General features: G+C 32.6%; 3 protein-coding genes and 1 non-coding gene across 5 annotated transcripts; 2 read left to right on the top strand and 2 right to left on the bottom strand.

Annotated features, from left to right (window-relative positions):
* The first annotated feature begins 1,668 nt into the window (after positions 1–1,668).
* Positions 1,669–9,848, top strand: LOC137806212 (putative phospholipid-transporting ATPase 9). Its single transcript, XM_068606208.1, has 11 exons — positions 1,669–3,267; positions 3,953–5,277; positions 5,903–6,013; positions 6,108–6,384; positions 6,471–6,559; positions 6,645–6,753; positions 7,201–7,413; positions 7,544–7,669; positions 7,768–7,866; positions 8,262–8,453; positions 8,881–9,848. Exons 1-11 carry the CDS (start codon positions 2,875–2,877, stop codon positions 9,511–9,513), a joined length of 3,567 nt encoding a protein of 1,188 aa, XP_068462309.1. The 5' UTR covers positions 1,669–2,874; the 3' UTR covers positions 9,514–9,848.
* Positions 9,849–11,447: 1,599 nt separating this feature from the next.
* TRNAM-CAU (transfer RNA methionine (anticodon CAU)) lies at positions 11,448–11,519 on the bottom strand. The gene has a single exon. It is a non-coding gene; the product is annotated as a tRNA-Met (tRNA).
* A 50-nt stretch (positions 11,520–11,569) lies between these two features.
* On the top strand, positions 11,570–14,195 carry LOC137806211 (CRS2-associated factor 2, mitochondrial). Its single transcript, XM_068606207.1, has 5 exons — positions 11,570–12,132; positions 13,123–13,250; positions 13,340–13,565; positions 13,675–13,802; positions 13,918–14,195. Exons 1-5 carry the CDS (start codon positions 11,640–11,642, stop codon positions 14,032–14,034), a joined length of 1,092 nt encoding a protein of 363 aa, XP_068462308.1. The 5' UTR covers positions 11,570–11,639; the 3' UTR covers positions 14,035–14,195.
* A 1,890-nt stretch (positions 14,196–16,085) lies between these two features.
* LOC137806210 (proline-rich receptor-like protein kinase PERK9) lies at positions 16,086–21,256 on the bottom strand. 2 transcript variants are annotated; one of them, XM_068606206.1, is made up of 9 exons: positions 20,225–21,079; positions 19,499–20,191; positions 18,869–19,279; positions 18,698–18,784; positions 17,785–17,855; positions 17,624–17,700; positions 17,360–17,507; positions 16,670–16,831; positions 16,086–16,563 (listed from the first exon to the last, which is right to left on the bottom strand). In XM_068606206.1, the coding sequence occupies exons 1-9, from the start codon at positions 20,571–20,573 to the stop codon at positions 16,384–16,386; spliced, it is 2,178 nt and encodes a 725-aa protein (XP_068462307.1). In that variant the 5' UTR covers positions 20,574–21,079; the 3' UTR covers positions 16,086–16,383. The 2 variants fall into 2 exon arrangements, with proteins under 2 accessions (XP_068462307.1, XP_068462306.1); XM_068606205.1 differs by having other exon boundaries at positions 19,499–21,256.
* Positions 21,257–25,872: the final 4,616 nt, after the last annotated feature.

Here is a 25,872-nt window from a genome sequence, read left to right as displayed (position 1 = left end):
CAAAAATATGTATATATATATATATATTCACTTTAGGAGGATTTTCTTTTTCCTTTTGTTTTCCATTTTGAAAATGGAATATAATTTAAATTATTATTTTCCATATTTGTTGTATATTTTTAATCAGTTTATAGACATGCATATTATGAGAGAGAGAGAGAATCCACTTAGAGATTTTTTGAGTTCTGAATAAATGATATAAAATCAATAAATGATATAATAAATAGTAAGAGTAATTTTGATATTATCAACGATGTTAATCAAGTTTTTAATGTATGCATAAATAATCTTGTAAAGACAAACTAAAAGCATTTTATTCCTTTTCTTGTTTGTTAATGCTTATAATGGATTATTTTTCCATATAAATAAGATTTATATTTAGATGTATTTGGTAAAAAGGTGATTTGAAAAATCAATTTCATTTGTTTAAAAAATAAAAAAATTATGAACTTATTTATGAAAATTAATTTCATACAAAAATAATTAATTGTTATAAATAAAATAAGAAAATAAAATTTAACTGTAAAATATTTTTTCAATTTTTAATTACAGATGTCGAATTTTAGAGATAAGGAAAATAAATAATATACTATAAAAATATTAAATAAAAACTAATTTATGAATTATATTAACTAAATTTAATATTATTTTAAATATTAAAAATGTTATTAATATTTAAAATATTTTTTATGATTAATTAATAGCTTTTAAATTTTTATTTAATTAATTATTAAAATTTTAATTAGTGATTAATTATTTTTAATTTTTAAAATTAGTCCTTATTTAATTATTTTTTTGACATATATTTTTATGCATTTCATAATTTACCCCTGTGAGGAAAAGAAGACCATAAGAAAATTATTAACCAATATTTTTTTTTGTAAAATTTAGCTATACATACAGTAGTTGAATATGATAAACTTTTATATATATATATATATATATGAATAATTATAATAAATAAAATAAACATTTTTAGAAAAGACTAAGCAAAAGAATGAGTTATTATTACCTTAAGAGGAAAAAAAATTATCTTAAGAGGGTTATCACCTTACCATTAACAATTAAATACGAAAAATTATATAATTATGTCAACTTTATTATATTCATTTATTGAGTATTTATTTTTTTAAAATATACGTAAATCACAACTAATTTAATCTTCTAATTTAAAAAAACGAACCAAATTTAAAAAAATAACCAATTTTAGCCTATACTAATATGTCACGTAATTACTTCAAAAGTGTTACATGTTTGTATATGAAGGACAATTTTTAGTATATATATTTTACATTTCTATTTTATTTTTAATTGTATCTTAAAAAAACTATATAAGAATATACAAAAATAAATATATATTTAATATTAATGAGAATAATGTTATTCTGACACATAAGTTTTAATATTTTTCTATTATAATTAAAAAGTAGTGCATAGAAATTGCTTAATGCTTTAAAAAAAACAAATAATATCTGTAATTAAGATTTTGTAAAGTTACAGCATTTAAGCTTAATCTTCTGTCTAAAATGCCATTCATTTAATAGAGGCTTTGTTTTCATTCACTTTTTTATGCTGTTTATCAAATTTCCCAAAAAAGAAAATTGAAAAACTTGATTTAAAAATAAAAATTAAATGTTATAAATTGATTTTTTCTTTACAAATGTGAAGTTTCTTATTTTTAGTGCCATCTTAATATTTCACATTCTAAATTGAATTTAGCATATGCAACTGTGTTCTTCAAAATTATCATTATTTCCAATTACACCTCATAGTTCTGAATATTTATACAAAAATAGTTTTTTACTTAGTTGTTTCTTCTTCTTCTTCTTCTTCTTCTTCAACTTCTTTTTCTTCTTATTTTCTTCAACAATGCATTAATTAGCTGTGAATTCTCCTCTGGAGAGAGAAAGAGGGAGAGAGACGTGTCTCTCACCATTGACGAGCTTCTAAACTTTCTTTCCCGCGAAATGGAGAAGAACACATAACAACACAACTTTCTCTTTCTCTCTTTCTTCCTTTAAATTTTTATAACTTTTTTTTTCTTTTTTGAAATTGTAATTTATAATTTTTCATCCTTCGTGAAACTTTGGATGCCCCGTTTTGCCATGGCACTGTGGAAAAGTGGCGCAAATTTGAATTCTTCTGAATGGTAATGCGCGTCCACGGAGAAATGTGAGATCCAATCAGAGTCTTTGTTCAACGCTGTTGTTGACATTTCCACGACCACCACCACAGTGTTATTTCTTCTTCTGAATGTTTCACCTTAGAGGATTATCAAACATGGTGAATTTCTAGTCGTTGGCCTTGGCTTCCTTGAACATTCTCTTGCTAAGTTGATTCCTTGACCGTTTTCTGGGCACCCTTTGACGTGTTTGTTTCTGGGTGTTCTCTGTTTTCTGCATATATATATTGTATACTTGGTGCTTTTCCTCAGCATTATCTACAGATATTCTAGCAGCATCTCTGAACCTTTCTGTTATTTTGGTAACAGCTTTTGTAATAGTCTTTTTCCTTCTTCTGTGATCAGCCTTTCTCCTTTACTTTTGGGGTTGTTGGTTTGATTTGTTTTCTTCAGTTTCGTTGACCCTTAATTGGGTAGAGGGGTTTTGAGTATCTGGGGTTTGGAATTGTGGTTGTGCTTGAAGAGGGGTTGTGGTAGGATGCATTGAAGGGTTTTATTTTTATTATATTTGGAAATTCGAGAGTGAGTTTGAGTTTGACAAGGACTTGGAAGGTTGTTAGTTTTGGTAGTTGTTGTCTTTGGTGGTTGGTGTTTAGAGGTGGAGCAAGTAGCTCTTCTTTCTAAGGGTGTTTTTCTTCTTCTTTGTTGTTGTGGATATTGGTTATTGAATAGTGGACTTGGGGAGGAGAAGAATGAAGGGTGGGAAGAGAAGGAAGTTGCATCTTAGCAAAATCTATTCATTTGCATGTGGTAAACAATCTCTCAAGGAGGATCATTCGCAGATAGGAGGAAGAGGGTATTCCAGGGTGGTGTTTTGCAATGAACCAGAGAGCTTTGACTCTGGGATAAGGAATTATGCTGATAATGCTGTGAGCTCTACAAAGTATAATCTTGTTACTTTCTTGCCTAAGTCACTCTTTGAGCAGTTTAGGAGGGTGGCTAATTTCTATTTTTTGGTAACTGGCATCTTGGCCTTCACAAAGCTTGCTCCTTATACCGCTGTCAGTGCTATCCTTCCTCTGATTATTATTGTTGGAGCAACTATGATCAAAGAGGGCATTGAAGATTGGCGAAGGAAACAGCAGGTACTAAATTCTGTCTTCTACTTTATCATCATAGTGGCTTGTGAGCTTATTTTATTGAAAGTAATGTTCTTGAACCTTTTTGGCTTACACGCTGCAGAACAACTGTGTAGATTTGGAACGACTCTGATTTTTATTTTTTTTTAATTTGATTTGGATCACTTAAAGTATCTGTAAACTCTATAGGGTATAGCAAAGACCCCATGACTTGAAGAATATCAGTAATTTTTGAAAGAAAATTGTTGTTTCTTGAAAGGTGGAGGGATTGCTAGTTTATAAAATGATTCTCTGTTTCCTTTTATGGAATGTCAGTTAGTTTATGGAAAATTCTAGCTATTTTGTTCAGATCCTTACTGTGTCTTGTTTGAAAAGGATATAGTTGTTAATGCTATCTCCCTGATTAAATTTAACACTGGAGTTGAAACCGCATAATAATTTTATACAATTACAGTGTGCTAAAAAAATCAGAAAGTCCTAAAATAATATCTAAAAAAATTTCCTGCCAAAACTTTTCCTACATTTAAAGTCCTGTTGTCTGTGCTAATATGATTTTGATTTTCAATTTGTTTAATTAAATATCTGTTTGAGATTAAAGTAGTAGAACGCTAGTTATTTATATTAAGAAAAACTAAAGTGCTAATTGTTCAGCATTGTTGGAGTTTATAATCTAGCTAGTGGAATCCTGCAGGACATGGAGGTGAATAATAGAAGAGTTAAAGTGCATACAGGGCAAGGAAGTTTTGAATATACTGAGTGGAAGAATCTGAAGGTGGGGCATATAGTGAAGATACTGAAGGACGAATTCTTTCCTGCAGACCTCCTACTGCTTTCTTCCAGTTATGAGGATGCATTCTGCTATGTTGAGACCATGAACTTGGATGGGGAGACAAATTTGAAGTTAAAACAAGGGTTGGAAGTAACTTCTTCCTTACACGAGGACTTTGAATTAGGTGATTTTAAAGCAACAGTAAAATGTGAAGACCCAAATGCAAATTTATATTCATTTGTTGGGAGCATGGAGTATGAAGAACAACAGTATCCTCTTTCTCCTCAGCAACTTCTTCTGAGAGACTCTAAACTTCGTAACACAGACTATATATATGGAGCTGTCATCTTCACTGGTCATGACACAAAGGTCATTCAGAATTCCACTGATGCCCCTTCAAAGAGAACAAAGGTTGAGAAGAAGATGGATAGGGTTATCTACTTCATGTTTTGTATTGTGTTTCTAATGGCATTTGTTGGATCTATTTTCTTTGGCATTTCAACTAAAGATGACTTGGACAATGGAGTAATGAAAAGATGGTACCTAAGACCAGATGACTCTACAATTTTCTTTGATCCTAAAAGAGCACCAGCTGCTGCTATACTTCACTGTTTGACAGCCTTAATGTTATATGGTTTCTTCATTCCCATCTCTTTGTATGTTTCAATAGAAATTGTCAAAGTCCTTCAGAGCATCTTCATAAATCAAGATATCCATATGTACTATGAAGATGCAGACAAACCAGCCCACGCCCGTACTTCAAACTTGAATGAGGAACTTGGCCAAGTTGATACAATACTTTCTGATAAAACTGGAACTCTGACCTGCAATTCAATGGAGTTCATCAAATGTTCCATTGCTGGGGTAGCTTATGGCCGTTGTGTTACAGAGGTTGAGAAGGCAATGGATAGTGGTTCTCCTTTGATTGATGATTCAAGGGGCTCTCCTGCCAGAAAGGCTCCCATCAAAGGATTTAACTTTACAGATGAAAGGATAATGAATGGAAAATGGTTTAATGAGCCTAATGCAAATGTTATTAAGAATTTTTTTCAGTTATTGGCAATCTGCCATACAGCCCTTCCAGAAGTTGATGAAGATACAGGAAATGTTTCATATGAAACTGAATCTCCAGATGAATCAGCATTTGTGATTGCAGCGAGAGAAATTGGTTTTGAATTCTATAAAAGGACTCAGACTAGTTTATCAATCTATGAATTGGATCCAGTTTCTGGTGAAAAAATTGAAAGGTCAGTTTTATTAATTGCTTTGTTTCTTTAGTAGCTACAGTTTTTTAATGCTGCATTTTTCAGTGCTAATGAACATAAGAAGATTAAAATTGAATTTTCGCTGAAAAAGACAGATGCAATTATATATTATTGTCTTGTAATAATAACAACAGCTAATGCAATAAAAATTACTTGGAGATAGCAAACTCTCACTTCTGCGGCTAATCTTAGTCAATAAATTAGTGTTATAGCTGCACAGGGATGTGGAGTCTTATATTGATACTTTTAAACTAGAATGACTGGCCAAGTAGACAATGGGTGAAGTTATGTGTTTTATATCTGTGTGGACCCCAAAGATGTTTTAATATTGTTTTACAACCTATAGATGGAGGAAAATAAATCTTTTAGTTAAAATTTAAAATGGGCTAGGCCTAAAATGATCCATAATAGCTAGTTTGAGGGTGGATGATTTTCCAAGCCTTATAAGGAGTATTTTGATTATTACAAATTCTCTTTGTTATTTTTAAAATAACTTTTAAAATGTAGTATAGTATTCCTAATTCAGGTATTGTTTATTGCCCTTTGGAATCCAAGTAATGCACAATGCTTCAGATATACATATACACTAACTAATTTCGTGTTTCAGGACATACAAGCTTCTCAATGTTTTAGAATTCAATAGCTCAAGGAAGCGAATGTCAGTGATTGTGAAAGATGAAGAAGGGAGAATTTTGTTACTCTGTAAAGGTGCTGACAGGTTTGTGATAAACTAACCTGTGACCACAGTATATTGGAGTTCTTACTGGTGCATTTAACCCTTTTGACCCACCTTTTTTCTTATTTTCATGCAGTGTCATGTTTGAGAGGCTTTCCAAGGATGGGAGGGAGTTTGAGGAGAAAACCTTGGAACATGTGCATGAATATGCTGATGCAGGTCTAAGGACTCTAATTCTGGCATATCGTGAACTTGATGAAAACCAATACAAGGAGTTTGATAATAAATTTTCTCAAGCAAAAAGTTCAGTTAGTGAAGATCGGGAAACACAGATTGAAGAAATATCAGATAAGATAGAAAGGAATCTAATCCTTCTTGGTGCCACTGCTGTAGAGGACAAGCTCCAAAATGGGGTGAGTAAGGAAAAAGAAATGGTTACATACAAATATATGACAATTGAAACCGAACTTGAAATGATGCTTCTCATATTCTTTTATAGGTTCCTGATTGCATTGACAAGCTTGCCCAAGCTGGAATTAAGATCTGGGTTTTGACTGGGGATAAAATGGAGACTGCCATCAATATTGGGTATAATATACTGATTATTCCCTTTTAACATTTGCTTCAGAATGAGAATTTTTCTCAAGATGTATGACATCAATGTACATTTCAGTTTTGCTTGTAGTTTACTTAGACAAGGAATGAAACAAATTGTAATCCAATTGGAAACTCCAGAAATTCAAGCATTGGAGAAGGCCGGAGACAAGGTGGCTATTGCTAAGGTAATATAAATTTCAATCTTGAGTTTTTATTTGTGATGATGTAGTTTGCATTTTAAAGAAGTTATTATTTTATTATAATATACCAATAACGCCTTCTTACATGGACAGTTGATGCATTCATTGTATTGTGCTTTACACAGATGATGATTTGAATTTATATTTCATGAACTCATCCATTCTAGTCTTGCAAACAAAGCATCTTGACAGAGTGATACTAATACTAATTACAATAACTGCATTTTCTTGGCATTGTTGATGCAAGGATGCAAGGATGCAAGGATGATGATGCCTGCATTCTGTTTCTTTCCTTTTGTTTTCACACATTAAAACTGTTCCTTGCCTGTGTAATATGTTGAAAGTGAAGGAATTGCTTGACGTGTAAGCTTGTTAATTAAACCAGAGTTAGAAATTGAGGTTCTGATATTTTTATACTGATTCATGTATTAGGCTTGTAGAGAAAATGTCCGCCATCAAATATCTGAAGCTTCTCAGCAGCTTACTGCCTCCAAAGGAACCTCTCAGCAAGCATTTGCTCTAATTATTGATGGAAAATCACTTGCTTATGCTCTAGAGGATAATATGAAGAACATGTTTCTGGACCTTGCAGTTCGTTGTGCATCTGTTATCTGCTGCCGTTCCTCACCAAAGCAGAAGGCACTGGTATGTTTTAATCTATTCTATTTCTTCCTCTCTATTTGATATCATGCCCTCATTCTTGTTTCAATTCTGATAATGATTCTGGTTAGCAAGCAAAAGTAATGTTTTATTTATTGGTTCCCCTCTATTAAAGGTCACTAGATTGGTAAAATCTGGTACTGGTAAAACTACATTAGCTATTGGTGATGGAGCTAATGATGTGGGAATGCTTCAAGAAGCAGATATAGGGATTGGAATCAGTGGCGTTGAAGGAATGCAGGTACTCACCAAACTGATTAACTATTTGTGTTTTGTTCTTTAATGGATTTTGTTTTCTTACACTTTTTTAAATCCTTCTGTTATTATTGTTCCTCCCAGGCGGTTATGTCTAGTGATATTGCAATTGCACAGTTCCGTTATTTGGAAAGGTTACTTCTTGTACATGGACATTGGTGTTACCGAAGGATCTCATCAATGGTATAGGCACTTATATCCACTTCTCAACATTCTATTGATCTTGGGGATTTTTGGAAACTTGGAAACAGCCTCTTTAAGTATAGTGGCTACTTTTTAAAAATATATGGTGTTTGGTACCTATATTTGATAATGGTTCTTAGGGAAGCCAATTTTGAATCTTCCATAGGTTTTTGTTAAATTATTCTTGGAACCACTCATTCGTCGAAAGGTCGATAAATACCACTTGGTTTTGAGATGAAATTTGACAAAAATAACCTAAATTTATGACTAGATTATCTTAAGCAATCCTAAACCATTAAACCAGTTTTACGAGTTGCCAACTGACCCATAGACCATAAAAGATAATCTGAAACCTTTGGTACTTGTATTAACTTGTTTCATTCTTCTTCTGACAGATATGCTATTTCTTCTACAAAAACATCACATTTGGCTTTACTCTATTCTTATATGAGGTGTATGCATCATTCTCTGGGCAACCTGCATACAATGACTGGTTTTTGTCAGTCTATAATGTCTTCTTTTCGTCACTTCCTGTGATTGCTCTTGGGGTCTTTGACCAGGATGTGTCTGCTCGGTACTGTCTGAGGGTAAGCTTACAGTTCAGGACATGAAATTGTGTTTCTCTTCTCATGATGATTTTGAAATGAAATTTTTCCTTCGTAAAATAGTGAGTTGAGTGATGGAAGAGTAGAGAGAATCCACCATACAAAAAAGATAACAAAACATTGCAATATCATATGATTACATCCACATTAGACCTATTTGGTTTTTAGTTTTTACCCTTTTCTAGTGGCTTCAGTTGCATCATGATATTAATATGATGACTTAGGATGCACATTGCAAAGGGTAGCAATAATGTTAAAATAAAAAAGTCACCTTTGTATTATACAACTTAAATAAGCCCCCTTTTGGCTGTATCCAAAGTAAAACTCAGTATGCATTGATTTACTGCATTTGGGCTCTTAGTTTACATCTCTGATGCTCATTCCATGTTGTTTGCATTTCACATGGCAGTTTCCTATGTTATATCAAGAAGGCGTGCAAAATCTTCTCTTTAGCTGGCGGCGAATTTTCAGCTGGATGCTTAATGGCTTTGTTAGTGCCATATTAATTTTCTTTTTCTGCACAAAGGCAATGGAGATTCAAGCCTTTGATGAGAAGGGAAGAACTGCTGGCAGGGATATACTTGGAGCAACAATGTATACTTGTGTGGTTTGGGTTGTGAACTTGCAAATGGCTGTTGCTATAAATTACTTCACCTTGATTCAACATATTTTCATCTGGGGTTCCATTGCTATCTGGTACCTTTTCCTCCTGGCATATGGAGCAATGTCTCCCAGCATTTCAGGAAATGCTTACAAAGTCTTCGTTGAAACTCTTGCTCCTTCGCCTTCCTTTTGGATTGTGACATTGCTTGTTGTGATCTCAACACTTATCCCATACTTCTCTTACTCAGCAATACAAATGAGGTTCTTTCCAATGTATCACGAAATGGTACAATGGATAAGGCATGATGGAAAGACAAATGATCCTGAATTCATGGCCATGTTGCGGCAAGGATCATTGCGGCCAACAACTGTCGGTTCAACCGCTCGCTTAGCGGCAAAGGATAATGACTTCAAAGACAGTTCAACTAACCATAGATAATATATGTTGACATATTTGTTTCAACAGTCAAATGATGATGCATAGTTAGAGTTTACCAGCTTTATTGTGCATAGAGTTACCGGCTCCTCTCAACCAGAAAGCAATGTTGCTTACATCTACTTCCTTGGTAATGCCATGGTTCATTCACATAACCAAACCATCATTTGGCTGTCAAATTTGACAGATGAATAAAACGTATACCTATTTTTTTGGCCATTTGAGGTGTAAGTGTTAATTTATAGTCTGCTTTTTGTATCATAGATTGTAGCAGTTAGTTACCGTGTACAGCTTGAATTCTTTGTATGATTATATAGCATAGCTTCATATTGTAGAAATCAGTTCCTTCATTCCTTTTCAGTAATTCTTCTGTTGCACCTATCATCTTAGAAATGCCTTCATTACTCCTTGTTTTTCTTCATTTCTGTTTTCTTCATCTTTTGGAAATAATTGAGAAATGAAATGTGTGAAGTGCTGCTACTCACCTTTGTATCTCTAGTTTTTGGGAAGCCTCAAACTAGAAGTATGATCAGAATTGTGGCCTGAACTATTTGAATTTTTTATGATCAGAATCATAACAGCTAAATTCCTTCCACTTGTTTTTTCTCCAAACTCTTTTAACCCTCTTTAGTTCTTAGAAATCCATTGAATAATTTCATGCTCCCACTTTATTCGTTCAGCAACACTGTTCTTCTTTGCATCAACATAATCAAAACTCTTAATCTGCAAGACCATATAGATTACCTGCTTGTTTGTTTTAGATTCTATTATAACTGTCTTTGATAGAATTAATTTGGAATAGTTATATATAGTGAGATGTATATTCAAATTGATATTAATCTCAATTTTTACATTAAGATGCATGTCATATCATGAAGAAATTAAGAAATATAACCAAACATGCATGGACATCCCAAACAGCATCATTTCCCACTACTTTTGACTGAATTACACCTCCAAGCTCAGTATGTTCTGCACATTTCTACTTTCCTTTGAAAAGATTTCTTCCAAATTGTTTACTCATGACACTTCCATCTGCTTCTTATTCTCATTTCTTTCCTAAAAGCATAAAGGGTATATTTGAGAGTAAGGTTTTAAGGAAAAAGAAAAGGAAGATTACTCTTTTTCTTTTTAAAAGGTTAACTCTTTATTGTATAGAGCTCTTTTACTAATGTTTTGAGATACTTTCTTATTATACCAGTTTATTAGTTTTGTAAACTCAGGGTAAAAGTTTAGATTTTCTTTTGTAAATGTATATGTATAAATAAATATATTCTTTTTTTTTTATTTATGTTTTTTTATTAAATTATATATAGGGAAGTTACATCTGATTTGATGAGCTGATATGAATAGTCTGTAAATAGATTTGGTTAGGTTGAAATTATTAGAGACCAAAATTAGGCTTTTTCTTCTTGTACCCTCATAATTGTTCTTTTTGTACCCTCATAATTACTAATTGCACTCCCATAATCTTTAATCTATAGATGCACAAATCAACAATGGAAGTGAAGGAAGAAAAAACCCATAAATTAACATGGTCCAAATTTGGCCTAACATGTTTAGTCCACAATATAATAATTATAATTTTAGAAATAAATAAAAACCATTTTTTTAAAATATATATACATATATTAAAAATTATATACCAAATCACTCGCCTAACAATTAAGATTATTTTTATTTATTTGTAACTTACATTTTCGAAAACAAGTATTTTACCCATTTAAAATATAGGCCAAGCATTTTTTTTCCTAACTGTACTTATTTCTCTCTTATAAATATGTAGTCTGAGAATAAAACATATGTATATGCTAGCTAGAATAGAAAAGAAATAAAATATAAGACTTTATAATATATTTATGTTAATCACAAATTAGTGCCAATTAAATTTTTAAATCAAACCTTTAAAAAAAAATTATCAAAAAAATCTCAAAATATATCAGAGCCTGGTTTCGATCCAGGGACCTGTGGGTTATGGGCCCACCACGCTTCCGCTGCGCCACTCTGATAACTGATGTATATTTTAGTTTTCTTTTTTAATTTATATTAATTTATTATTTTTTAAAATTCAATGTTATAATTGGACGTTGTTGGCACTGATTGAGCGACACCTTCTTCAACCTCGCGGTATGCGGAACGGCATCGTTTCGTTCTCCATCTGTCGTTTGCCACTGCATGAGCGTCGATTCCTCAGCCATTTCATTTCCGATGACCTATACGACCCGCCGTTTTCCCCTTCTCCGAAACCCCTCAAAGCAAACAAGAAAAACAAGGATTCCGAAAACGGAGCTACCAAAAAAAACGGAGCTCCGAAGAAAAACGGACCCCCAAAATTGCCTTTTCAATCGAACCTCCCATTCGACTTCAGTTACTCTTACTCGGAAACCCACCCTTCCGTTGGGCCCATAAGCTTTCGCGAATCGCCCAAATTTTCCCCGTTTGGGCCTGGTCGGCTCGACCGGACATGGACCGGCGTTATTGCTCCGGTTCGGAGTGAACCGGACTGGAAGAGGGTAGAGGAGGAGCGAAACCGGGTTCTCGGAGCGCCGCTCACTGAAGATGAGGTGGCAGAGCTCGTCGAACGCTACCGTCACAGTGACTGTGCCAGGCAAATCAATTTAGGTTTTGCTTAATTTTCTCAACTATTTTCAATTTTTCACGAGGAAAAACTAAAGTAAAAAAAAAAAAAAAATGTTTTTGTTTTTATTTTGTTATCATTTTTTTATGGTTGTTCCTGTTATTTATACTTCTGGGTTAACACTGTACTGGAGATGCTTGTGTAAAATCACTGAAATGAGTTTACTTATAATTCTGTCAATTAATTAGAACTTTATTCTTTTAAATAATTATACATAAGATGGTTTGAAAAATCACAAAATTTCTAATGTTGTAGGTTTTTTGTTCCCTAAATACGTACACTGGTGACATTTTTTGCTGTGAAAGAACGAAAAATTTGATTCAGTTTCTTGAAGCAAAGTGGGACACTTAACATGTTCAGTTTCATGAGATTATTTTGTGGTTAAATTTTAATGTTTAAGGATCAATCTGAAGTTCAATCATATTCTTTGAAACACTAAGTTGAGAAGGTTCAAAAATCAATTTGACATTAAATTATATATTTTTATGTTTTATGCTAGAAAAACATGGTATTTAGCTGTTGTTTTATTAAAGGCTAAGTGTTTTTGGTACAAGTTGTGATGCAAATACACATGCAAATCTGTAATGAATGACAAAGCAGTGAACATAAAATTCAGATATAAACTTAATATTCGATTTGTGGTAGTTTTTAATAGGTATGCCAGATTTGTGGTTGCACAAGCGTTGGGTTATTGGGTTTGAGTGACAATGAAGGACTGTAGAAGAAAGAATAGGAAGAAGTTGACGAACTGAAGGAAGAACTTCTCTACAAATATACTTATCAAAACTTTTGAAGTTCTTTGTTTCAACTTCAACTTTAACCAGTTTTTATACATAGAAAGGTAGGTCAAACACTACCTCTGAGTTATAACTCTTCACTGTTCTATCTAAAGAGCATTCAGAGAAGATAATTTGTTTATACAAATCGATGAGTTGTTGTGTAATTAGCTAATGATGTTTGTGTTGTTGTTCTAGGAAAGGGTGGAGTCACTCACAACATGTTGGATGACATCCATAACCACTGGAAGAAGGCTGAAGCTGTGAGGATTAAGTGCTTGGGTGTGCCAACTCTTGACATGGACAATGTTTGCTTCCACCTTGAGGTCAACATTACTGTTTGTTCTGCACTTTCAGAGGATTCATCATTCTTAATGCATTTCTTTTCCCCTGATGTGTGTTGCTGTGTCCACAGGACAAGTCTTGTGGGAAAGTTATCTACCGCAACATTAATATACTGCTTCTGTACAGAGGGCGGAATTATGATCCCAAGAACCGTCCAGTTATTCCTCTCATGCTGTGGAAGCCTTATGCACCAATATATCCTAGACTTGTGAAGAATGTGACAGAGGGTTTGACATATGAGGAAACAAGAGAAATTAGAAACAACGGATTGAACTCAGATCCTCTCATTAAACTCAGTAAGTGAATCATTGGGCACCAAAGCTTGCTTTTTGGTTATAATCAAGCTTAAAGTAGTATTGGATTGGTACATATGCTAATATAGTAATATCTGATTTCAATATTCAGCTAGAAATGGTGTGTATGTGAATGTGGTGGAGAGGGTGAGGGAGGCTTTTAAGACTCAGGAGGTGGTGAGACTGGACTGTACTCATGTGGGAACCAGTGACTGCAAAAAGATTGGAGTGAAGCTAAGGGTATGTCTAATTCTCTATAATCATGATAAAATTCACTGTTTTTTTTTGTCTTTATGTTAGAAGATAAAAAGTGCATGTGGTGCTTGAGATTTGAATGGGGTTCCTGCTACTGCAGGATTTAGTGCCATGTGTCCCTATCTTGTTTAAGGATGAGCAGATAATCCTCTGGAGAGGAAATTTGAGTGAAGAGCAACCTTCAGAGTCACAATGTCAGCAAGTAATACAAAGTTGATCTTCATTGTTATTTGAAATTACAGTATGTAAGGCCCCATTTATTTGACTAAATGACTTGGTTTAGAATGAGTTTGTTTGTCAGTCACATTTGTATTCATCACATAATAATTGAATGCTCAAGTCCATCTGCAGGGGAAAAATGCACTGTTTAGAACTGAATCCCCAAATCATCTTGCAAAAGTTCTTCCTATTTTTTTTATTTTAAAAACTTCTAAATTATGTAATTGAAAAACAATTTTGACTTTTAGATTATACAACCCATAAGTCATATTTCACATAATTTTTTTTCTAAATTACATAATCTAAAAGTTATTTTTTACATAGTTTTTTATTGTGTAATTTAGAATATATTTTTGACTTTCAGATTACATAAAAAAAAAAAATTATGAAAAAACTATCATAACTTTACAAACACCTAAGTTGTAATATAATTAAAATGTATAACAATGTAAATAAAGCCCCATCAATTCATGTGGATCTCGACCTTTAAGAAGAAAAGTAACAAAATACATAAAATTGTTTTCTTTACAACCGTGTCGAGAAAATTATCTCTATGTGAAAACAAAGACATAAAAATATCCAACAAAAGGAATAAAATTACTAAACAAGGAAGAAATAGAAGAAGGGAGAAGAATAAGCATCCTTCTAATTATACTACTTTGACTTTTACCCTAATGAAATCCTAACCTAAGACAAACGACAAGAGAAGAGTTTTTATTTATAGGTGAAGATAATTCCAAAGGATAATAAGTAAGTGAAAATAAAATAAATCAAAATTCCCACAAAAAGCCATCTACAAAGTCTTCTAAAGTTATACTTCATCAAATCAAGAAATAGTATTTTCCTATCATTATCTCTTACTTTCGAGAGATTTTCAACAATAAAGGAGTATGAAATTGATTACTTTTCTTTTTCTAATGAGACTCTCTTTGGGCCAATAAAATCCAGAAAAATTTATAGCTTATCATGTTTATGACTTACATAATTTGTATATTAATCACACAAAAAATTAAAAAAAATCTACATTTTTATTTTTCACTCTTTCATATCATTATGCCTTGATTATTATTGTATTATATTTTCATAATTAAATTAATATTTTTATTTAATTTTGTCTTAGTCTTTTAAGAGTCTTCATTTAGCATTAAAAAGAGAGAATTAAAAATATTCTTTTAAAGCTAGTGATGAGTTTGCCTCTTGTTACAATAACAGTGCAATGAGCCTTTTCTCCAATGAAAATTTTGAAAACATAACTATGTGCTCAATAATGATGACATTGAGTTAAATTGATAAATTAAGGTATGTGGCTTGTTTGATTATTAATTAAATAGACAAAACAAGGAAATTAATTTAAATATATCGTTTATCTAATTGTTTATATCTAATGATGTTTTCTCTTTAAAATAATTATGGACATATCATAACAAGCTTTCAAGAAAAATAAAATAAAATAAAAATGTATGAATTTCATTATAAACAAAAACTCATAACATAAGTTAAACTTTAAAAAAAAAATTTAATATAAAATAAATGTAAATCTTGTCTTATAAATCGATTTTATAAGGTTAAATTAAACTTAAAATTTATTTTTTAATAATAAAGTGAAGGGAATTGTTTTAACTATAATTATCTGCAAACAAAAAATAAGGCAACATTTCTTGCATTCAAAGCTAACATAGACAGAAGAGATAAAGAAAAATCTAACATCTCATCATCCAATTTTATGCTTTAAATGATTACAAGATCTAAAACTTGAAACAGATCTGTGAGCTTTGACCCAACCCTGAAACAAAGACTTTGCCATGAAGCAAGAAATTATGGCCTCATCAACCAGCACCAAGTGAGAATTGAATGAGTAAGATTTGAGTTCTGATTCCAACATAATAAAATATGGTGTTGATAAAACAACATTTGCACAAACATTCATAAAATTGTCACTTATTATCAGTGCAATGTCACAACAAAGTCCATTCCCTCCCACCTTTCAGTCTCATGATGCAAAAAACAAAAAAGCTTTTTGCCCTCCTATTAGAAATTCATAAGAACATGTTTAAGACACACAAAAAAGAGTCACACATCTACTCTATCATTATTACATAACAAATCAACAAATATGTTAATCTTTGTCATGGTGAGTGCTGTAGAAGGTTACTTTTTACAAATTCTAATTACAAAAGCAAAATTGCTGCCAAAAAAACCAGCTAATGAAAAGAATGATGAAATTCAGGCACAAGAATGAGGATATTAACCAGAAGCTGTCAATTTCACAATCAAAAGCAAGAATGCACCTTAGCTTAGCCATATCTGCAACCAACAAAAACTCAACCAGAATGTACACAGTGCCTTTTCATGGATTCATACTAGCACGGCTAAAGAAGTCTGTGCTGTAATTTTGACTACCAAATGCCATCCTCCGAAATAATCTTATTTCTTCAGATTGTTGTGCAGAGTCAAACACCTCACTTTCCCCAAGTTGCATTCCATTGGTTAGATCAGAACCTCCTAAGCTATCAAAAGCTCTAACAACCTATGAAACACAACAGTTCAGGAAAACCATGTCAGTAGTTTGTGCTTTTGCTTGTTGATATGATCCAAAAGAACATTTTGCTGCTTTTCCAATATCCAATATTTACCTGTCCCATGCGAGGTCTCTTTGAAGCTGAATGCCGCACACAAGCTGCAGCAACCTCAATCATGCAATACAATTCACTCTCAATATAATTCTTTTCCAGCCTTGGATCTGCCAAAGTATTGAATTCCTCAGTATCGATTGCCTGACTCAGTAAAGGCCGAGCCTGAAAAATAAAGTAGTGGCATCTTTAAGTGAATATGTTTGACTTTTACAAGTTTAGACAGGTTCTGGCTATTAAACTATACAATCTTATGCTTTCATGCATGCATGCAACTATTGACCCAAGTAGAATCATAATAGCCAAGCAATATCCAGAGGCATTGTTCTTCATCTTTCTTCAGCAAGATTGAAGGCAAAAAAGTCATAATCTTGTTAAATTATGAAGGACCCTGAAAGTTTCAGATACAAAGTTGTGAACTAAATTATGCATGCTAAACTCAAAACCAAAAAGTTCCAGTCTTTTAGCTTGGTTGCAACCACGGCTATTCTACAAGGCTTGCAAAACAGTAAACATTTTTTCATCCTTATCATACTTCAGTTACTATGATAAATGATACAATTTCAAAAGGGAAGAAAAACAAAATCAAGAAATAGACTTTAATCCCATATGTTTTAATAGAGTCTAAAATATTGGGCTTCTCAAGATTCGAAAAAAGATAGCAACACTAGAAAAAAAGGCATCTTTGTATACCCATTCAACCAGGCTTTCATCTCCCAAAGGTTGGGATACATCTACAGGCTTCCGTCCAGTAATTAGCTCCAAAAGCACAACTCCGAAAGAATATACATCAGACTTCTCAGTCAATTTGCCACTTGAAGCATATTCAGGGGCAACATACCTTACAAGAGGGTGGAAATCAATGTTAATACAGGATTTTGCTCTGAATAGTCTGAATGGAAAATGAAATAGTGAAAAAGAAAAGAGAAGTTTGGAGACATAGTAACGAATGCTCACCCAAAAGTTCCCATGACACGGGTGGTAATATGTGTGTTTGCATCAAGAGCTAATTTGGCTAGCCCAAAATCTGAGACCTAACATTACAAATTAGAGTATAAGATTTGGATGGACATAATAGAACAAACTATCAAACTTTGAATAAGGAGTATAACAGATACCTTAGCTTCATAATTGAAATCTAAAAGAATGTTTGAAGACTTGATATCCCTGTGAATGATCCGAGGGTTGCCTGAAATGTGAATGACATTCAACAGGATTAATAATAAATAATAATACAACATCTCTAACCATATCCTACTAGATGAGTCAGCTACCTGCATCAGTTGATGCCATTGAGTTCTAAAATTGATACAAGTCATAAAATTATCCATATTTGACTGGATTTTAGGTTCACAGCATATTAACTAACTCGGCTGTCCTATTTTATGTAGCACGGATACACTGGACACGACACTATGAGTTTATAGAAATTAATTGTATTTGTCCTTTTTAAAATTGTGTTAGAATTGTAAAATATCCAAAAAATTATCTATTTGATTGGACACTTCACCGATTCGTATCGTACGCGGGTCAGTATCCAATAAGTGTCGGACACAGGAACAAACCAGTTAAGAAGTGTGTCCGAGCTTCATAATTTTGTCCAATCTTGTTTATGATAAATTTATGACTAAAAACCCCTATATTTGGTTATGTGGTTCCCCCTTTTGTCAATTATTACTAAAGAGATTTACTACGAAATGACTTCTAAAATTTAGTTTATATATAAATTAACTTTATTTTATGGAGAAGTTAATTCACTTTTATTTTTTATTTTTCTCTCCAAAACATGTGTTTGTTGAATAATAAGACCCTTCTTTGTCAGGAAAAGTTTATGCATGATGTCCACTCTCCTAGCTCCCAAAGTACATCTACTGTCTACGCTAAAACGTTTTCTATCACCCTCATCAATTCACATTCATTCAAATTCCGGACTAGAGTTAAGCCAATTCCAAAAATTAAAATTTGCAAAAAGAAAGTGGAGTGATAAGCATTTATGTGCAGACAAGGAAAAAAAAAAGGATTGATAATTACAGTCTTCATGCAGATAAGCTAGTCCTCGGGCTGCACCAGCTGCAATTTTAACACGGTTTGCCCATTCTAGCACAGGCTGGCTTTCCCCTGCAAATTACAATTTCAGTTAACAATCTAAGATAATCATCAAACTGAACTGAATCATTCCTTTATCAGAAAGATGGAGTTTACCATGTAGATGGAAGTAAAGGGTATCGTTAGAAACGAAGTCATAGACAAGTAGTCTTCTGTTGTCTTCAATGCAGTATCCCACTAAAGAAACCAAATGGCGATGATGTATACGACTGATAATTTCCACTTCAGCTTTGAATTCTCTCTCTCCCTGACCTCCACCAATCTTCAGTTCTTTCACTGCTATCTCTCTTCCATCAGGAAGCTGTCCTTTATACACACAACCAAATCCCCCCTCACCCAAAAGATTTTGACTTGAGAAACCATTTGTGGCCTTGATTAGTTCTTCGTATGAAAACCATGATCTTGAGTGGCCTAGTCCACCAGGATCAGATGGTGTGTACACAACATCACTGCCAGAGCCACTTTGTACAAGAGGAGCTGAGGAGTGTGTCTTGAAAAAGGATGAATCTGGACAAAGTCACACACTTCAATGAATTTAATGCCAACAAATCGGCTAAGGTTTAACCTTCTTAGATTACGAAATGGTTCAACCAATCTAGCATATGTATTAAGAAGTGGACTTTAAATCTAATTCAACCTCATGAAATGTTCTAATCTTTAGTTGATATACAAACAATATGAACGAACAATAAACTGGTTCAAGCCACATAACAAGAGTGAATTTACCTGATTCAGGAGATGAGGCCAGAGTGGATGGCATAACATAACCACCATTCACAGGAATCTTTCTCTTTTGCCTCCTCATGCACCACATAAGAACACCGATGAAGCCAAGAAGCAGAAATCCACCCACCACACTAATAGCCACTACACCAGCAGTGCCAATTCCATCTCCACCAGGGGTTGAGTCTGATGTCGCATTGGGAGGCGGGGATGGGGGCGATGGTGGCGGTGGCGGGGCCAATGGAGTAAGTGAAGGTGGTGATGGAGGTGATGAGCTTGGCGTAGAATTTGAAGGTGGAGGTGGTGAGGAACTTGGTGTGGGAGGAGGACTAATGCTAGAAGGAGGGTTGGAGGGTTCAGGTGCTGGCGGCGCCGATGACCTGGGTGGCGGCGCATGCGCTGCTGGTGGAGGCGAATTTACCGGCGGCGGCGACCTAGTTGAGTTACTGGGGGGCGGTGCAGCCGGAGCAGGCGGTGAATTTCGTGGTGGCGAGGCTGGTGGCGGCGTGGTGGCCGGAGGAGGTGGTGAATTTCCCCGCGGCGGTGGTGGTGGGGTGTTGTTAGGTGGTGGCGCTGATGGTGATGGTTGTGGGGGTGGTGGTAACGGTGGTGGAGATGTGTTATTAGGAGGGTTTGATGGTGGTGGCGGTGAAGGAGGGCTTCTTGATGGAATTGGTGCTGATGGTGGGGGTGGAGGTGGAGAGCTCGGTGTCACCGGTGGCGGTGGAGATGGAGAGCTCGGTGTCACCGGTGGCGGTGGAGATGGAGAGCTCGGTGTCACCGGTGGCGGTGCATCCGGAGCTGGCGGCGGAGATGGCGGTGGTGATGGTGGAGGTACTGAAGGAGGGGTTGTTCCAGACACGGGGGGAGGTGAAGAACTGGGCGGCGATGACGGCGGAGAAGATGGCGGAGAAGGCGGCGGAGAAGCAGGTTGTTGTGGCGGAGAAGTGGAAGAAGGGGTTTGTTGCGGAGGAGGAGTGGTGGTGTTGGAGGGTGAGGGACCAGTGTTGGAGGAGGATGGCGTCTGTGACGGTGGCGAAGCCGTGGATGCCGCCGGCGACGGCGACGCTGCCGACATGTGACGTCTCAATCTCAACACAAAGCAAAGTTCTAAACTTTAGATCCCATAATAACAATAATAACAACCAAAATTCTTAGAGCCCAAGCAAAGATGAAAGCTTTGGATGAATGCAAGCAATTATCACCAAACTTTAACAACCAAAACCAATGTCTCAAGTGTCACACCTCAAAATCTTGTCACAGAACAAAACCCAGATCACAGAACAGTGCCAATCTCTGCATCACATGGGAGGTTCATAACACTCAATATTCCTTCTTCAATGTCAACAATATGGTTATTTATGGCACTTTTGTTCCCCACAATCTACGAAGATTCTTTTGTTGTCAGATTTTGCTGACATGGTGGGAGCACCCAAAGCAGCACTAGGAGAAAGAAGAAGCAAAAGGGTCCTCCCTAAAACCTCAAATACCTTTTCTTTCTCCGCCTTGTTAGAACAGTGCCTAAGAAATCTTGAACGCGTTTTCGTGTTGTGAGTTGAAGGCAATAAACATTGATGAAAAATTCAACATAGGAGAAGATGTTTGAATTGAGGGTGTGTTAAGTTTATCTGTGTCGTGTCTGCATAGGCTAGGCTTCCATGGGGTCAGGAACACGGTTAGACGATCTGTGTTGTGGTGTGGGGTCGCAAATCCAAAACCCACGTGACAGCAACTCCCCTGAATGCTACCTCACAATTCTCTTCTTTTATAACCTCAACACCACATTAATATATGTTCTTTTTTCAATCATTTTTCCCATTACAATCAATATCGATATATTTATAGATAGGTTGGTGATCTCACATCGATTAGAGATTATAGTCTTTATTATATAAAGTGGGGCAAACTTCAATCTCATGAACCGGTTTTGTGGGATTGAGTTAGGCTTAAAGTTCACTTCATAATATGGTATAAGAATCATTTCGAGATTTTCCTAACCAGTGTTTGTGTTGGGTCTATCGTGACACACTCTATTGAGCCGCTAACCCATAATATATAGTTTTACGCACGCATATACCATTTAAGAGACGTATCTGAGTTTTATATCATCACCGCTGCCAAAGTACAAGAAATTTTAACTATTATGATTTAATTTTTTAATTATTAAAATAAATAAAGCTTTAAAAAATTAATAAAATTAGTAAATTGTGTTAAATTACTTTGACGCATTGTAGTTCACATTGACACAATTTTACAATTTTAATTCAGGTTAAACACGTCTTGGAATTAAAAGGTTCATTCTCTTTATCCAAAAACAAACCTTTATCTTCAAAATTTATGTGTTAAGTTTCCTCACAACATAAAATGTGTTCTTAACAAGATAATTTAAAAAAAAAAATACGAAACTCAAATCTTATTTATATTTCTCAATTAAAATCGTTTTCACGGTTGAAGTAAACGGTGTAATAAAATAACTGTATTTATGATTATTTTAAATTGATGTGATGAGACCTCTAATTAAAAATGAAAATTAGTCTGAAAAGATTAAAAAATTATATTTGAATTTGTCTATTTATATATTAGAAGAAGTAACATTTTTCATTTTAATTTGTCTCAATAACGTAAATACTGTTCAATTTTATTTTTTTTATAGATGGAATTCAGAATTGTGTTCCAACTTTGACATTAAATTATAATATTATTATAGCAAATAATAAATAAAATAGGCCACGACGTAGCGGCGCCGTTAATAGAATTGTCAGCTTTATAAAACTTTCCATTTTTTACATTTTTATCATAACTTCATGCCATTAGTAGATAAATGATGTGAATCAATTATAATTTAATTTAAAAAATAAATAAAATTTTGGTTATGTCTTTAAATATATAAAAAGATAATAATTATATCTATACAACTTAATTTCATATTGATCACTGAATTTTACAACTTAATATAAAAACATCCTAGAAATATAATTATATATTAAATTAGTTATTATACATTGTAGCTTTATAAGAAAATGGTCACACCAAATTTAATAAAAAAAAAATATTTATAGTACCTTTTACTCCCTCGATAATAAAATAATAAAAAGTCGTTTTTTAAGTAATTAATTTGTGATACCTTAAAAAAATTATTAAATAAAAATTAATTTTAAAAATTAAAAAAATTATTGATTTTTAAATTATTTTTTATTATTAATAAATAATTTTTAAATTAGTATCTAATTATATGTTTTAAGGAAAAAAATATATTTTTTTAATAAATTTGATTTAATCTCTCATTTTTTTTTTAGTTTTATACGATTATATAATATCTAACATGATTTTTATATATAAAAAAATTACCCCTTAATTATTACTTTTGTCTTTGAAATCCATGTCGCAAGGTTTGATACTATTTCTTATGTTTGCAACATTTTTCTATGTGTAAAAAAATGTGATTTGATACTTGAACAAGTAGTAGATAAAAATATATAATTAACAATAACTAGATCACATCATCAATAATAACATTAATTAATTTAATTTGTCATTACTAATGACCTTTTGGTTCTTGACTTAATTTTTTAGTGGATAATCTCCAGCTTTAGTTTCGTAGACAGATTATTTTATGAAATTGAACCATTTTATAGTATTATTTAGCAAAGTGGGGATTTAATATTGAACTTGGACATGCATGAGATTAAGAATAAAATATTAGAATAACGTGAACATGTTCACATTATTAATTAGTGAATGCAAAAGACAAAAAAAAAAAAACATAACATAGTAAACTCTTACTTTTCTTCTTGTTTTTTTTTTTATGTTCTTGTTCTTGTTTTTCTATGTTATTGCAGAATTCATGAGTGAGTTTTGTTTCATGATCATTTTGTTGGTTAAGAAAATTGCTGTTGTAGGTTGATTATTGGAATTTATAAATCAAATTAGCAATTAAAAGAGTAGTCTTTCTTAACTAACTTATATTTATCAATTTAACTAGTAATATATTAAATTTGTTAACAATTTTTGTATTTTTTATATCATTGTTAAAAGTTATGGAAACTTATATATCTCACTGTTTTTACTTAATTAATCTAAATGACTATACTATATGTTAGTCCTCTTTTCTAGACTTCATGAGAGAAAACATGACTTTATTTTGTTAATTTATAGTATTTATTATAAAGTAATAAAAGTCTAATAATAATTTGAAATGATTAATGTATCAAACATTTTTAAAAAGTTTCTAAAAATATAAACAAATTTTCAAAACAATATCTTATATATAGTGACAAAGTAGAATATCCTTGTGTAATTTTAAATAAATGTTAATTAAATGTTAAAAATTTCACATCGACTAAAAATAAGGTCAATAGTATATAGGTGAATGCAAATTTCACCTTACATGTCGGTTTTGTAAGGTTAAGTTAGGCTTAAAGTTCACTTTTTAATATGGTACTCGAGTCATTTAAAGTCTATCTGACCAAGAGTTTGCTGAGTCTGAGATAGACTTAAAGTCCATTTCTTAAGATGATATTAGAGTTATTTAGAGTCTCTCATAACAAGAGTTTGTTGAGTTTATCGTATCACCTTCTATCATACCGATATCTGATTACATATAAATATATAGTCTCACGCATGAGTTGCTTGGACTGGACGTGAGGGGGTTGCATATCTCATATCTGCTAGATATAAGATCAATTCATAGTATTTAGCTGATTTGTCGGAGATATTTCTCACATATTTCAGGATATGAATGTGACTCACTAAGTACTATTGTAACTATCGTTAGTATCATTTATTGCATGCCTTAAGGTGATTTTTTACTTGATCGATCGGTCATCAGATCCGAGACTGAATCGTCCGGTACCAATCGGTACAACTACAAACCTCAACTTAAAGTCGATTTTAAAAAGATTAAATTAAACTTTGTACTTCTTAATATTTATTAATAAATAAGAATGTATAATTATTTTGAGGTGGAAGATCTTTTTAGTGAAGCAAAAGTGATTATTGGTTATGAAAGTGCAAAACCTAGATTTGGTTGAATTAGAAAGTAATGATTGTTAGATGATGAATGCAAGTGGACATGTGGACCACCTTCTCCATCAAACCTTCTTTCTTTGCCTACCCGTGATCATCAAATATCCTCTCACACACCAAAATCCTTTAATTTAAGGTAAGATTTTGGATCAACACCTTCTTAACACTCATTCCAAACCTTCAAATTTGTCCCACTTTTTAGCTTTTTTTTTTCCTTTTTTTAGTCTCTTTCAAAGTTGCGTTTCTTTTACTTTCTTACTTCTTCTGCTTTTCTATTTCCTTCATTTTATGTTTAGGAAATTTCTTCAAACACTTGGTAGCTTTTAGTGGAAAAAAACTACGTCTTATTTGGTCCACAGATAATAGAAAAAAAAGTATTGTTATATATTTAGAATAATTAAATAAAACTCTTAAATGTACTTCTTTTCGATGTTATTATAATCCAATAGATTATTAATGTTTGTTCCATCAATCACTATTAAGTATAAAGTTACCAAATAGAGTATCAAAGTTATTTTTGCAACTTATTTAAAAAATATTTTAATAGTGTGTTTAGATGAAAGTTTCTTTAAAGAGTAATTTATTTTTATAAAAATTGAAATGTTTCATGATAAAATATTTAAAGAGAAATTGAAATTTTTGAAAATTATAACAACATTTATTTAGATAATTTCAAATTTTATCTAAGATTACTTTCCACCGATGTCAATCAGGATTTTTTTTATTAATATTTATCATAATGTACATTGGGATTATTTTTCGACCAACACTAATCAAGGTTTTCTCGACTAATATAGACAAAGTTATTTTTTTTATGCCACCAAAGTTTTTTTATTGATGTTAATGACATTATCTTTTTATTGATGTAATTTAGAATTTTTCAGTAGATGTTTATATTTCAGTTGACACATTGAAATTATTTTTTTGTTGATATAAGTCAAGATTATTTCTTAGGTAGTTTTTTGACCAATATTGATGACACTATTTTTTATGGATGTCAACTACATTTTCTTCGTTAGTAATTATTTGATGATTTTTTTTATTTGGTATTACTTAATGATAATTATTCTATTTGATGGTCATTAAAATACTATATCCAAATAAAAAAATAAAATGCAATATATATTAAAATGTCATTCATAAATTACATGCCTTAATAGTATAAAATGTTTGTTTGATTTTTTTTTCATCTCTATTTTTATGTGTTTGATTGTATTTTTAACATGAAATACCATATTCAATCGAATAGTGGATGAATACACAAAAAAAATTATTTTAATTTTTTTTATAATTTCTTTTGAAATTTTTATTTTCATTTTGTTCTTAAATTATTTATTTTATTATAAATTAAT

The sequence above is a fragment of the Phaseolus vulgaris genome, chromosome 3, assembly GCF_000499845.2.
Source record: "Phaseolus vulgaris cultivar G19833 chromosome 3, P. vulgaris v2.0, whole genome shotgun sequence".
NCBI classification, from domain to species: Eukaryota; Viridiplantae; Streptophyta; class Magnoliopsida; order Fabales; family Fabaceae; genus Phaseolus; species Phaseolus vulgaris.
The sequence above is the reverse complement of the archived record's forward strand: the minus strand, read 5'-3'. Positions and strand labels throughout refer to the sequence as shown.

Excerpts from the sequence above, each read along its gene's own strand:
- LOC137806211 (XM_068606207.1), top strand. The coding sequence starts at position 11,640 with ATGCGGAACGGCATCGTTTCGTTCTCCATCTGTCGTTTGCCACTGCAT. Across the intron at positions 12,133-13,122 it reads TGCCAGGCAAATCAATTTAG|GAAAGGGTGGAGTCACTCAC; the intron begins GTTTTGCTTAAT and ends TTGTTGTTCTAG. Across the intron at positions 13,566-13,674 it reads AGATCCTCTCATTAAACTCA|CTAGAAATGGTGTGTATGTG; the intron begins GTAAGTGAATCA and ends TTCAATATTCAG.
- LOC137806210 (XM_068606205.1), bottom strand. The coding sequence starts at position 20,573 with ATGTCGGCAGCGTCGCCGTCGCCGGCGGCATCCACGGCTTCGCCACCG. Across the intron at positions 17,856-18,697 it reads AGCTTATCTGCATGAAGACT|GCAACCCTCGGATCATTCAC; the intron begins GTAATTATCAAT and ends TTCACATTTCAG. Across the intron at positions 16,564-16,669 it reads AGAGACCTCGCATGGGACAG|GTTGTTAGAGCTTTTGATAG; the intron begins GTAAATATTGGA and ends TGTGTTTCATAG.
- LOC137806212 (XM_068606208.1), top strand. The coding sequence starts at position 2,875 with ATGAAGGGTGGGAAGAGAAGGAAGTTGCATCTTAGCAAAATCTATTCA. Across the intron at positions 6,560-6,644 it reads GAGACTGCCATCAATATTGG|TTTTGCTTGTAGTTTACTTA; the intron begins GTATAATATACT and ends TGTACATTTCAG. Across the intron at positions 7,670-7,767 it reads GTGGCGTTGAAGGAATGCAG|GCGGTTATGTCTAGTGATAT; the intron begins GTACTCACCAAA and ends TGTTCCTCCCAG.